Raw genomic sequence first — 13,537 nt, forward strand, 5'->3', positions numbered from 1 at the left:
TATTCAGAAAGCTGATGTGTCCTTTTCCTTTTCTTTCAGCCTTCAGGCTGGGTTATGATTAGTAAATAGTTAAATTGTATTTAGGTTTGACCCGCTTCTGCTATTGCAGTCCTTAATATTATTGTGGTCGCTCTTGAGTTTTATTAACGTCTCCCTGCACGTCTTAGAAAACCTTCTCATTTCTCCTGGTCCATGGCCAATCAGTGGACAGCAGTCTGTTTATGTCTCACGTAGTCCTGACTCAGCCCAGTTCGTACCTGCTCAGGAGAAGGGACCAAAAAACTAGGTACTGGTACAGAAAAAACAGTGATGGAAACAAATGAAAACCAAAACCCAAACACCCAAGAATCATAACAGGCAAAAAGAATTTCTACACAAGAGCTTCTCATTGTTTTCTAGTGCTGTATGATCAGACAATTGTCTGTCATGCAGCTCCTTTTATTTTAAAATCAGTTCTTGTTTCATTCTTTGCTTTAGTTTTTTAGTTTTTAGTTACGTATTTTATAACACAGTTTATTTGCTTTAGAAATAAACTTTAACTTGGGCTATGAAGAAAACCAGTTATGCTCAGTTGTTTGACCTTTTTTGTCAGAGTTTCGTGCCCACGTTTGATCTGAAAAGTCCCCTGAAAAAAATCACAGAATTTTCACTTCTGGAAAGAAGGCTGTAATAAGAGTTAAATGCAGGTTAAGTTTGGGAAATGTTGTTCTTCACTGTTAAACTGCACTAAGATGAGGTATAACTGATGTTGACTACTCTGACGAGAGCTCCCAGGAGAAGCGAGTCCCATGCTGAGCGTTAGGGCCAGAGTGCACTCATCAGTGTGGACTGCAGCCTTCAGGAAGCATTACAGCTCAGCTGAGCACAGAGTCCACAGTTCCAGTCAAGCAGGTCACCCTCAAACAGATGGGGAAGGTTGGCAATGAACATTCATCTGCAGCACAATATATAATACTCAGGAGAGACATCTGCTACCAGAGAGGACGCAGCTAAGCACTAGGATTAATATGTGTCTGTGTTTACATATGTCGATGTGTGTGTGTGTGCATTATGGCATTCGGTGTAAATAAACAGATTTATGGGCCATAGTGTCAGGCTGGGAGAGGTCAGAGCAGCAAAGAGCCTGAAACAGGAAGCAGATGCAGCCTGCAGCTGGTGTTGAGGACCACAGGTCAAAGACTGAGATCACCCTGAAGAACACATGGCTGCTTTGGATAGACTGCAGTGTATGTCAAGACTCCTCAGAGGGACAAAAACGTCTATGTACTTCATTGTATTTTGTTAGGATTTTATGTGGTAGACCATCAAAAACCAGTAGGTAATTATACATTGGAAGGAAAATAATTTATCTTTGCCAATAAAAATGTGAAAAGAGTGTCTTGTATTCGATTTCAGTCCGTTCTGATTTGATACAATTAAAAATAAAAGTGCAACCACCCCAACAATTAGACTGACCTTCAGTTGTTTTGCATAGAAAAATAGGGAAACATGTGCAAAGCTGGTAGAGACATACCCCCAAATATTCTACAACTTATAGATTTTCAATTATGGACTACAATGTGTTGGTCTATCACATAAAATCCTACATACTAATGAAGTGCGTAGTTGTACGTGACAAAAAGATTTAATACTTCTGCAAGGTACTGTAAATTTCACAATAGCTGCAACAAAGTAGGATTTCTAACTGTATCTAATGTCTACGGTTTACAAGGTAAACGGTAGGGGTGCCAGAACCTTGAGGCATATGGTATAGCATAATATACTGGACATAAGCAAAGCAGTCCTTCACCAAATGATGAAGCCCTCCCACATTTATTTTCACAGCTACATTCTCCATGCAGAACGTTTATCTCACTCTTTTAGCTATATCAGCCCAGATGATCACTTCTTGGATTTTTTACTCCATGCTTTGCAGTTCTAATGTCTCAGCTTTTGTAAGGCCCAATGTACCCCATCCTCCCATGTCACAAGGAGCTCATTTCTTGTTGTGCTCTCACGGATTCTTGGGGTATTTTGTATCTTCAAATGGGCTTTAGAGGATGATTATGGGTTTGCTAGCTTGTTGCTCTCTTGCCTGGTAAACTCCCCCTTGATTAATTTGCTCTGCAGAGATGAAGGCAGACAGTGAAAGCAGCCAGTGTAATCTGTCCAGCAACAAGTTGTTCTCCCTGATGGTAACCATCCAGCTCGTCGTCTTTGTCTCCAGCTTTGTCGTTTTTAATGTTTGCAGGAAAAACTTTCCAACCACTTGTCCCCTGATGAGGCCCAGAGGAGCTGGTTTTCTCCACAATAAATGAGGGATGAGGAAATAATTTATCAGAGACACAAGCCCTTGGCAGGGGGAGTGGTGAACAAATATGATGCAAAAGAAAGCTTCCCAGCTGAGTGCATGTTCAGCAGAAAGGTTTTCCATTTCTATGTTATGCAGAAGCCTGGCTGTGACTCCATCTTGGGTTCAAAGCAGCAGGAAGATGCCTGCATGGTGTGTGGAGGACACAACACCACCTGCCTGCACCACAAGAGTGTGTACCAGAGCAGTGGGCTGGAGGCAGGTAGGACACACACACACTGATACCACATACCACCATCCTACCCTGTCTCTGAGGAATGCACTGAAGCAGTTTTAGAAAATCAGCATGGAGATAATTCCAGTTCCTTGTTTTCCTTTCACAAGCAACAGTTATTCTGCTTCCGCCTCTCTGCCTGTTCAGACACTTTTCTCCTAACCTCCCTGATTACTTGCTTTCTTTTACTCCTAACTTTTTATCGCTTAACCAAAATTATGGAAATATTGGACTAAAACAACTTCTTACCAGCAACTCCCAAGGATTATTATTATTATTATTATTTTTTTTTTTCTAAAGGATTTTGATGTTTTTATAATCGAACTCAAAAGCAGGACAATTTGACGCCAGCTAATCAGCACAAAATGCCTCCCTTCACCACAGAGGACTTCGATAAACTTTTACAGAAATTGTCTGTTTTGGAGATGAAAATCCATGGACTAGAAGTGAATGTGGAGGTGAATATGAGGTAAAGCGATGATTCAACTCTGCCTGTGATCCCAAACAGTGACAGCCAGCTCAACAACTCAGCCGGCAATCAGAACACTGAGAATAAACCTACCAGCAGACCCACCTGGCATGTTTTAGGGGCGTGCCCAAAAAATCAAGGTGGACGACTCACTGGAAGATCTCAGCAATTAAATAAATTAGAATGGCCAGAATTACAGAGAAATGCCCCCGTTTCCCCTGGGAAAAGGAGACTTTGACAGCGAGCTGCTGTCACAACAACTGATAGGAGTGAGACAGGTGGAAATAATGGAGTTCTCCTCCAGAACATATTTGTTCTACTACAGAATGAAAACCAGGAAAATGATCCATCTTCTGAGAACAATAAAAGGTTTGAGAACAACCTTCATTCTAAACAGTCTTCTCCTAAGCTGCCAGAGAAAAAGCGCCCCACCGGACCAAGAACCCTAATAGTGGGCAACACAGCTGTGGATGGGATTAAAAACTTCTGCAACAAGAAAAACACAGAAGTTCTGATTGGTACCAGTAACGTGGTGTCCGATATCTCAGAGAATATTCTTGCAATCACAGAAAAACGCCCGTCTCTAGAAAACCTTATTATACACTGTGGAGCCATGGATGACGTAGCTAAGAAAAAATCAGAAGGATTGAAGGAGGATTTCACTCGTCTTCTGAATATTGTTGGAGGTCTCAATATCAAGGTGTTTCTCAGCGGACCCTTTGCACCGATTTTCTGTGGAGATGAGATTTTTTCCAGACTTCTGATGATTAATAAGTGGTTAGAAAAAACATGTGCTACTATAACTGTGAACTTCATCGACAACTTTAATATTTTTTGGGAAAAAAGACAACTCTTCAAGCCAGATGGTTTCTGTTTGAACAACCCAGGAGCCAGACGTCCCACATCTAATCTCTTCTATTCAGTAAATAATCCACCAGCAGCTTCGACCTTCAGCAGAGAACATGGAGCATCAACAACAATGATAACGCTTCCTCCAACAGCTCCAGCAGAAACAATCAGCCAGTTGGCTGAGAAAGAGAGGTCATCACAAAAGGTCTCCCCATTGAAATCCACAGGAGAAGTGGACCCCCCCATTATACCCCCCTCCCCGCAAACCCAGACCCAGACCGACACCCCCGGTAAATCCCCCTCACCCCAGACCCTGACCCAGACCTCACAGAACTCTCCCATCTCCCCACTGAGCCCGGTTTTAGCTTTACTGGATTCTGATAACATGAAATGAGCTCTTAAAATCAGGACCCAAATGGTTCTGACATCTTCTCCATTCAACACCCCCCGTGGCCGAGGCCCTGCTACTAAACCAACATCTTCCAAAAGCCGCAGACCTCCACCACCTCCTAATCTATCTCCTCCTAATCAGAACCTTCAAATCACTTCTCTGTGATACAGTCTGGGCCCCAGTGGTAACTCTATCAGAAATGAACATGTCCAGGAAAAACTTGGGCCCCTAATAGGAGATAGTTGTAAAATCTCTGTGCTTATACGTGACAGAAAGACCAAAGCTAAAAGGATAAGAGACAGTAATAAACAATCAAAAAAGCCATAAACTGTCAGGTACAACCAGACACAGAGTTAATATCAGCAACTAAGTCATATAAACTGACTTTATTGAACATTAGATATCTGTCAGGAAAATCATTTTTAATCAATGACTTCATTACTGACCACGATTTTGATGTTATGTTTTTAACAGAAACATGGTTACATGAATTTAATGAAGCTCCCATTCTGATAGAGGCGACGCCTCCAAACTACAATTTTCTTTGTGAGAGCAGACAGCAAAGAAAAGGTGGAGGGGGGGGGGGCACTTTTTTTAAAGATTTATTAGAGTGTAAAAAAGTATTTCCCGGCAAATTTGACTCTTTTGAATATTTGGCTCTCCAGGTAAAGAAACCGGTCCGAACCATGTTCTTAAATATTTATCTCCTAAGTCCAAAACAAACTTTATCAGTGATTTTAATGAGCTTTTATCTGTGATTTGTGTTGATTATGACTGTTTAATTATTGTGGGAGACTTCAACATTCACATGGACAATCCTGAAGACAGAAGTCCAATAGATCTATGTGACACTCTTAGAAATGTTGGTTTGACTCAACATGTTAAACAGCAAACACACAAACAGGGACATATTTTGGACTTGATCATCACTAAGGGTCTAAACATTTCCAAGGTGTCTGTAACTGATGTTGCTCTATTTGACCACTTTTCTATTATTTGTGAAAGCATCATCTGTTGTTTGATTTTCTGTATCATTGTAATGTTTTTCTGTATGTACAGCGCCTTGAGTGCCTTGTTGCTGAAAAGCGCTAAATAAATAAACTTGACTTGACTTGACTTTCAGGCCTATTTAGCGCTGTGTTATTACCTGATTGAATGAATATAAACCATGGAAACAGCATTGCAACACAAAAGTGACTGGCTGCCTTCCCAGAAGGACTTCAGCTAACAGCAGATTTAAAGTTACGGTGGTTAGATTTCAGGAAGGGGGTGGAGGAACATAAAGACCTTCCAGCTATTCTGGCTAAGCACCACTGATCAATTTTTACCTTCACTGGCACCTTAAGGTTCAAGGATTATATATGGTCTGACTGCATGCAGTGAAGAAAGTGAAATATTTTTCTTCTATTATATCTATACGCAATAAACCTTTTTTTTTTTTAGAGGAAATAATATTAGCTTATGGCTGATGAATGATAAGAGTGTTATCTTTTACAAGCTGAAAGCAGTGCATTTTATAGTGGCTTGTAAACCAAGAAAAATCATTGTCAAAATGATGACAATGGTTTTTATGTATTAAATTATATCAATAACATGTTTATTGTGACACCCTTTTCTTTCTTTAATCCCAACGATAAATCTGGATGGAACAAAATAGTAAAAGGGAAGGAGTTTATGTTTTTAGGTATGTACAGGAGTGTGTTATCTGTGTAGAAATCATTGCTTACATCACCACCAAAAAGCATGTACATAGAGAACAGCCTAACTGAGCCATGTAAACAAGATCGTCTGATGTTTATTCTGTAGTCCCTGCAGGTCCAAGTTAATTTATTATTTAGATCATTCTATAGTTGGAGGTTACAACTATAGAAAGACAATTCTTTATTATTCCAAAGGCATCCCATTCATTTTCATGTGTGGGTGTTTGAAACTGACAATGGACATCCTAAAATTTTCTGAAGCAATTCATAATTTGGGTCAAAGGTCTTAAAAGGGATCAGCAAGTCACTAAATGATAAGATAGTGTGTGAAAATGGGACAATATTGCGAAGGGAAATTGTGCAGAAAAAGATGGATGATCTTAATCAAATCAAGACTGAGAGTCCGAGAATCTCAGACTGAGCGGCTGTATTTCAATAATATTCCCCACGAAGAAACAAAATTAGCCATTTTACATTATGTTTATTGAAGGTTTTTGTCAACAAAAAGCAGAAAAAGCTACGTGAACTTGCCAGTGCCCAACAATGCTTTAAACTACTACTGTTGCAAATTGTTCCAGGAGATTCAATTCAATTCAGTTTTATTTATATAGCGCCAATTCACAACACGTCGTCTCAAGGCACTTCACAACAGTCAGGTTCATACACTCCAAGTAATCCTAACAATTGAACAGTGCAGTCAGAGTTAGCTTTTTATTCAAATTGGATAAAAAGTTTGATTCCTGAGGGAATTTTGTGTTTGAGGTTTTACTTCTTAGTAAAGTAAAAAAAAGTTCCTAAATAAAAATGTTTCTTTGAACAGAAACAAACTAAGCCAAACCTCTATTTGCCAGGGGGGCCTTTCGGATACAATGAAGTGACAATGATACCAGCAGGAGCCACTCATATCCTGGTCACCGATAACAGCAAGAACTATCTTGGTAAGATGTTTGAGCCTGTCTCTGTCCCCTTCATACGCAGTAATACTTATTATTACACCGTTTCCCCAGAGACTGGGGAGAGGCTCATCTGCTTTCTAAGTAACATAATCACTAAGGTTATTTATTCTCATCCTTGTTATGGTGACATAAATACAACATACCCCAGAATGGCACATACTGTGGTTTGGAAGGGGATGCTCATAATGACAGTATCTGGTGGCATGGGCAGAGCAGGTACTTGTTTCCATCTCATGTCATGGAAACTGCCCTTCCAAACTACCTTAAATAGCCATGAGAACATGTCTGCCTCTGTCATCCGGAAATCTTTACCTTTAGCTCAAAAAGTCCACCACCAGAAGTATTCAACTCAGTTTAAAAAATGTTCAACAGCACTAAATTTTTCCACCCTTCCCATCAATTTCATCGATCACCCAGCCCTGCAGAATGGTCAAGCCCAGTTTGTGATCAATGGAAACTGGAAGATCAGCGATCCCGGAGAGTACAACGTAGCTGGCACCAAGCTGCTTTACCGGCGCTCTGCAGACACCTGGGAGAGCTTTGAGGTGTCAGGACCAACCCAAGAAAACCTTCATCTAATGGTAAGGCTGAGTAAAGATGTCGTTGAGCAGAGAACTAGCCAGAAAGCCTTGCTGAGTAGACAAGTTTAGTCTATATTGTGGACGCTTTTCAAATTATATTAAAGAGGGTGCACAATATTTTGTTTCTAAAAAAACTAAATGACCATCAAAGAAAATCAACTAGCATTTTCTAGAACAGGAATTCCCAAGTCAAATCCAGTCCTAGAGAGCTACTGTCCTTTAGATGCATCCCTTCTCCAACATATCAAATGAATGGCTCATCCCAGACCTCTGCAGAGCTGAATGACGGCTGATGAGGAGATTCTGGGGAAGGGATGCATCTTAAAGTTGCAGGATAGAACCTTTGTGGACTGGACTTGGGCCCCCACTGTTAGGAGAATTTATGAACATATGGTGTTGTCAGAAAGGAGATTCACATTTCCCATGCAAAAGAGACACACGCCAGGTAAAGTTCAGTCCAACATGTAGAAAAATCATCCCGCTTTATCTGTTAAACAGGAGGTTATGTCATTGACTTCTGTGGATTTGCTCTTTTTTGCATAAAATGCATCATTCATGTCAATGCATTTTATTTTTCCACCAAGAACATCAACAAGTGCTAATTCAGAGCTAGTGCTTGCTTAGAATAGAATAGAAAATAGAATAGAACAATAGAAATATCCTTTATGGTCCCTCAGGGTGGGAATCCCGGTGTTCCAGCAGCAAAGTGAATGGTACACAGGTAAAACATATAAAAAGAATACATGAGTCTCTATTGTGAGGGCACATATACAACATGAGGAAAAAATACTGTACAGTTATTAAAAATAGCATATTCTGATTCAAATAAGTGTGAAACTGATTGGGATCATTTTTAAAAAGTGTACATGTATTTTTTGTTATGTAGAGCTCTATAAAGAGAAAGGTGTTGGTTGGTTTGGTTTTGTTGGTTTGCACGAGTTTTTCACTGCAGTGTCTCCATTAGCACCAACTGAACAGAGCTGACTTTATCAGGGGGATGAGAGTGGGTTTATGGGAATTAAGAATAATCTTCTAACCTGTGGTGAGCAGCATCTTGAAATCTCCAAAGTTAGCATAAAGTTTTGTCTCCCTAATTCAGAAGAGAACAATGAAAATGCTGAGCCTCAACTTTAATAAGAGAAATTGGCACCAGAATAGCATGAGCTCATCTTCTTCCTGCTGGTTGTTTGCATATCGCTAGTTGAACAGTGAATGGTGGACTGGATAGAGCTGCATCCACAATCCATGTTTTAATTACTGAATTTATAAAAACTTTTCAATCCCCAGCTGCTATCAATGCCTTTAGCTCAAAACAGTGTGGGTATCTCCCATTTCATGTGTATTTTATAAATGCAACTCAGAGGTTAGATATACCAGACAGCATTATAATGAATGTTCATAAACACTAATGGTTTAAAACAGCATTTTTTTAAATATGCTGTTGGGATCAAGACATCTCTTTGCAGAGGTAACGAGCCAAATACTATGAGACAAGCCACCTCTAGGCACCATTGTCCTCTACAGCTAGTGATGGGGCTCTGTGGTGGTACTCCAGACTGGTTCTTTGTTCTTTCAGTTCAGAATCTGCCCTGAAGCATTACTGGAATCGCTGTGGAGAAAATCAACATGTAAAAGTCATTAAATGTTATTTTGAATCTATTTCAGTCAGTTGTGCCTGACTAAAAACGCAAATGTATTCACTTTCAAAAATGCACTTGAGATTTTATTGGAACAGCAGCGTTTTAACGAGAAAGTTATTGGCTGGTTGTTTGGTTGGTTAACAGATAGCTTCACCAATTTATTGCCTGACTCATTCTTTACCTTTATTTGAATTTGGCTTTCTCACATGTTTCCGTCCTCTTGTGATCAGGTTCTGGCAACAGACACAAACTCAGGAATTGAGTACGAGTACTGGCTTCCACCTGACCAGTATGCCCTCTACCATGGGAGGAGAAGCCCTTTACGACAGGCTCACCATACAGCCAGCTACTTCCCCAGAATCCAACCCACCACTTCAACCACAACCTCTGCCACTACCACCAGGGCACCTCCAAACACTACCCAGAGACCCCACTGGTGTAAGTCTTTACTCTCTCAATTCTTTCAAAGTCATTTCAAATCCTTCAGGCTTCTTTCTCATTTTGTCATATTACAACCACAAACTTCAATGCAGGGGATGTGTGGGGATTTTATGTGATAGCCCTGCACAAATTAATACATCATTTGAAATGTATTCGAAATAACGCCCAGGTCTAATTAAATTTTCTCAGAAATTACTAACTCTATTTAAATAATCGTTATGTTAATAATTCTGTTTTTCAAACGGCATTGATAATTCTGGTCTTCCTTTGCTGCTTGTTGGATTGTGACCAAACTTGTATTTTTGAATCTGTGAGATCTTTGCCTTGAGCAGCCATGCTGGTTGTGTGCTTAGAAGCTGTGTGGTGAGGCCAAGTCTTGCAGCGACACCATTTTGTGGAGTTTGTTTACTTTCTGATTTAGCTGTGTTTGGTGTTCGTAGAAATGGGTTCTATCAGCTTTTAGTCCAGATTCTGATGTTTCGGTGGAGACCACACAGGTCTACGTTTCACTAAAGGAACTTAGATTAAGGAAAGTAGAAAAAAAAGAAATTTTTACCCCAGTAACGAAGGATGGGGTTTAAGACGCTACCAGTAAGACACAGCTAAAATGGGATGGTCAGACCATTAAAAAGAATTTTCCATTACACTCCTTTCTTCTGATTACAAGATAATGTTGTGATTATGAATCTGAGAATATTATTTAATATTAATATTTCTTTAAATAATATTTGGGTCTGTTAAGGGTTGTCCTGTGAATACCAGCCCAGTAAGGTGATGGAATTAGGACAAAATAGAAAGGTGTGAGACGAGCTCTGACATTATTGAACAGCATGAACTCTGCACATAGATGGAATGAATTCACACAATTTCTTAAAATACAAGAATTTATGAACAAAAATAAGTCAACTCAAAGTCAAACATATTTCAATCAACAAACTCTTTACTTTGCTAAAACAATCCAACTAAACTACCAAGCAGAATTAAAGAATAATGAAGACTAATGGACTATGTACAATATAAACAAGTTGATTAAAGATGATTGAAAATCATGACCAAAAAGAGTGATGCAACATTACCATGAAATGTTTATGTTTGAGAACCAAGAATTATCTTGAAGAATCTGGAAATGAAGTTAATTTAGTCTTGGAACCAACTTAGACAATAATCAGCAAATGTTTAGACAACCATTCACAATGCAAGATCAGATAAAATATTATTTTAATAAAATAATATTTTAAATAATGATCTGCTGAATAAAACCAACCTTCTGGATGACCATTTCTCAATGGTGTTTAATTAGCTGCCTTTATTTATTAAAATAATATTTAAAGAAATATTATTAAGGGAATATTTTGGAAAAGAACCAAATCTTTCTGGAGAAATGGGGCTTAATGGTTTTTCATTAGTTATCAGATTTAGTAAAATATTGTTTAGGGACTATTATTTACTAGCTTGAAAACGAATAACCTTTCTGTTAAATATTCCCTAGCAGGCAAGCACGTGTTCTTAGCTTGTTAGCAGTGAAAGCTAACAAAGGAAGCTGATAGCTTATCACAAGAATCAAACACACACCTTTAAAATATCGTTAATAAAAGGGTTAAAATGCATAAGCGCGGACGGCGCGTTATGATCAATCTTCTGTTTAAAATCACCCTTTAAATAAAGTTTGTCTTAACTTTAAAAACACTCAAACACAGAACACCAAAAACTGAGCACATGTGCTGCAGCTAGCCTGCTAGCACCAAGATAGCTGAGTTCAACACAAACAAAACCAAACTTCATAAAATGAAAAACATTCAGATCATAAATCTCTCTCTATCACTCTGCCCAAACCTAACCTTTGACCCATGCTGAGGAGAAGTTGTCCGGGCAACGACGAAATTTGAAGAAAGCTCTGTGAACAAAGGGTTAGCTTCCAGCTATTCTCCGGAGCAGTGGCTTTGTGGCCCGTTCTGTCCGCTGACCACACTGCATGTTACCACGGTGATGCGGTCCTCCTTCCAACTGGGAACAGTTTGATTCTGCCAGCCTCAGAGAGAAAGGCAAGCCAGGCTTGTACCATAATTCCCATTCATGAATTAATCTACCGGATACACAGACAGTGATTAATTTGTACTTGTCTTAGTGCATATGATCGATGATCGTATGACACTCTCGGATCCGGTTGAAGAGTTATGTCTGTTTGCCAGCAAAGAGACATTAGCGTGCTGTTCCCGCCCTATCCGGTCCTTCTGGAGGCCGTGTGGAAGAGGCAGGATGTAGCAAGAGCGGTGCTTTTATTTGGACAGTGATGTCACAGGAAGTCCGCAGTTACCCCGTTTCCTGGCTGTGCCGGAGGTAGGTTAATGCAATTTATTTTGAAAGTTTCAGAAAACTTTGTACCAGCCTTTCATGTCGTAACCATGGCTGTGGTCCCAACAATAATCACAACTAAAGGAAAATTCTACAAAACCATCACCCAAGATTATAATCAAAGTAAAACTAAGAAAAAAGAATATACAACACTTTAAAAGAATAAATCTCCAAATCTCTATTAACCACTAGAATGCTGAACATCAGTATTAACTCTCCAAACAGTTTACAGTTATTACATCATTATAGCATCTTAAGCAATATAAAATCCATTGTTATCCATACCGTCTGTTATCTCAAATGCAGAATCACCATAGTCATTACAAACAGAAATTAAGTCTACATCCATATCATCTTTCAGCATGGAAACATTAATCAGTCTCATTACCATTCCTTTAACCATTGGAATAATGCAACATGAAAGAAACATCAAAAATCAAAATAAAATAATTACTCCAATCTTTATTACCCAGGCTCTCCAACCACCAGTGATGAACCAGGACCAAGGATTCCAAGAGGAACCCATATTTTCTTTCTGTTGAGATGTCAGCAACACCTCATGTTGTTAGACACATCAGGAATAAAATTGCAACATTGTTCCCTAATTAAATGACAAACACCACCCCTCTCAATCCAAAGCCATTCTATTTTGCAAACTCATAGTTCTTATATCCTGCTGCTCCTTGGTCAGAACAGTTAAACCTTCCCCAGTTTAAGCAGTCAGATTTTCTAACTCAACTGACAACTCATTAATCCTATGTGTGGCATTAGCAGCGCCATAACTAGGAATAATTGTACCCAAAATCCCTTTCCAATATGGAATCCTAGCTCTCTTTTGCTGTTTGAGCATTGTTTTCCTTTCTAATATTTGGGTGATTGAATCATAAGTAGTGACTGTAGGTAGTAAATGAGCTAAATAACATACTCCAGACCAATTAGCAGGCAGATACAGATATGATCTATTTCCACACATCCAAACCATGTTCTTAGGACACGAGTACCCATCTCTACCAGAAAAAGTAACAAGAACCCTGGTTAATTTACCTGCCTGGCCATTCAATTTACTTCCATTCGGTAAGGCTGTAAGATTAAGAGTTAACACAAAATCTCTGGGACCAAAGATCCTGAAATGGTATTAGGATCAGTTCTGATAGGACATGGCTCAGATTTATTTCTGTTGGTTAAAGCACGTGAAACAAATATAATAGTTTTGCAACCCTCTGTCTTTTCAAAGAAATAAGGTGTGTTTTCCTCCTGTGTAATACAAATATCTGGATCCTTTATTGAATTCCTATTACCCCGAAATCTATAAAAAATTCCTGTACTAGCACATATTAAATTAGTCTCACTAGAAAATCTACTAACATTTCTGCTTTGCCTTACAATATAATTCCTCACCCAAGGAAAAACAACCTCCACCAGTTGGTTATGTTGCCTATCTGGAAAGAAAGTAGTATTAATAAGAACAGGTACTAAAAATGGTTGATCATTAATAGCACGTGGAATCAAACAACAAACATAGCAAATGTCATTTCTTATCTTCTTCACAGTTTGATGCATCAGTTGCCACCAAACATTATCAGCATGATCATAG

At 39.1% G+C, this 13,537-nt stretch overlaps 1 protein-coding gene across 1 annotated transcript in view; it reads left to right on the plus strand.

The window, feature by feature from the left end:
• adamtsl5 (ADAMTS like 5) overlaps nt 1–13,537 on the plus strand; it is a 94,275-nt gene that overhangs the window by 44,398 nt on the left and 36,340 nt on the right. The window contains exons 7-10 of the mRNA XM_047363161.1: nt 2,429–2,552; nt 6,825–6,911; nt 7,347–7,510; nt 9,381–9,588. Of these exons, the coding sequence (XP_047219117.1) occupies nt 2,429–2,552; nt 6,825–6,911; nt 7,347–7,510; nt 9,381–9,588 (583 nt within the window). The remainder of the gene's footprint in view (nt 1–2,428; nt 2,553–6,824; nt 6,912–7,346; nt 7,511–9,380; nt 9,589–13,537) is intronic.

This window comes from Girardinichthys multiradiatus, chromosome 4 (genome assembly GCF_021462225.1).
Source record: "Girardinichthys multiradiatus isolate DD_20200921_A chromosome 4, DD_fGirMul_XY1, whole genome shotgun sequence".
NCBI classification, from domain to species: domain Eukaryota; kingdom Metazoa; phylum Chordata; class Actinopteri; order Cyprinodontiformes; family Goodeidae; genus Girardinichthys; species Girardinichthys multiradiatus.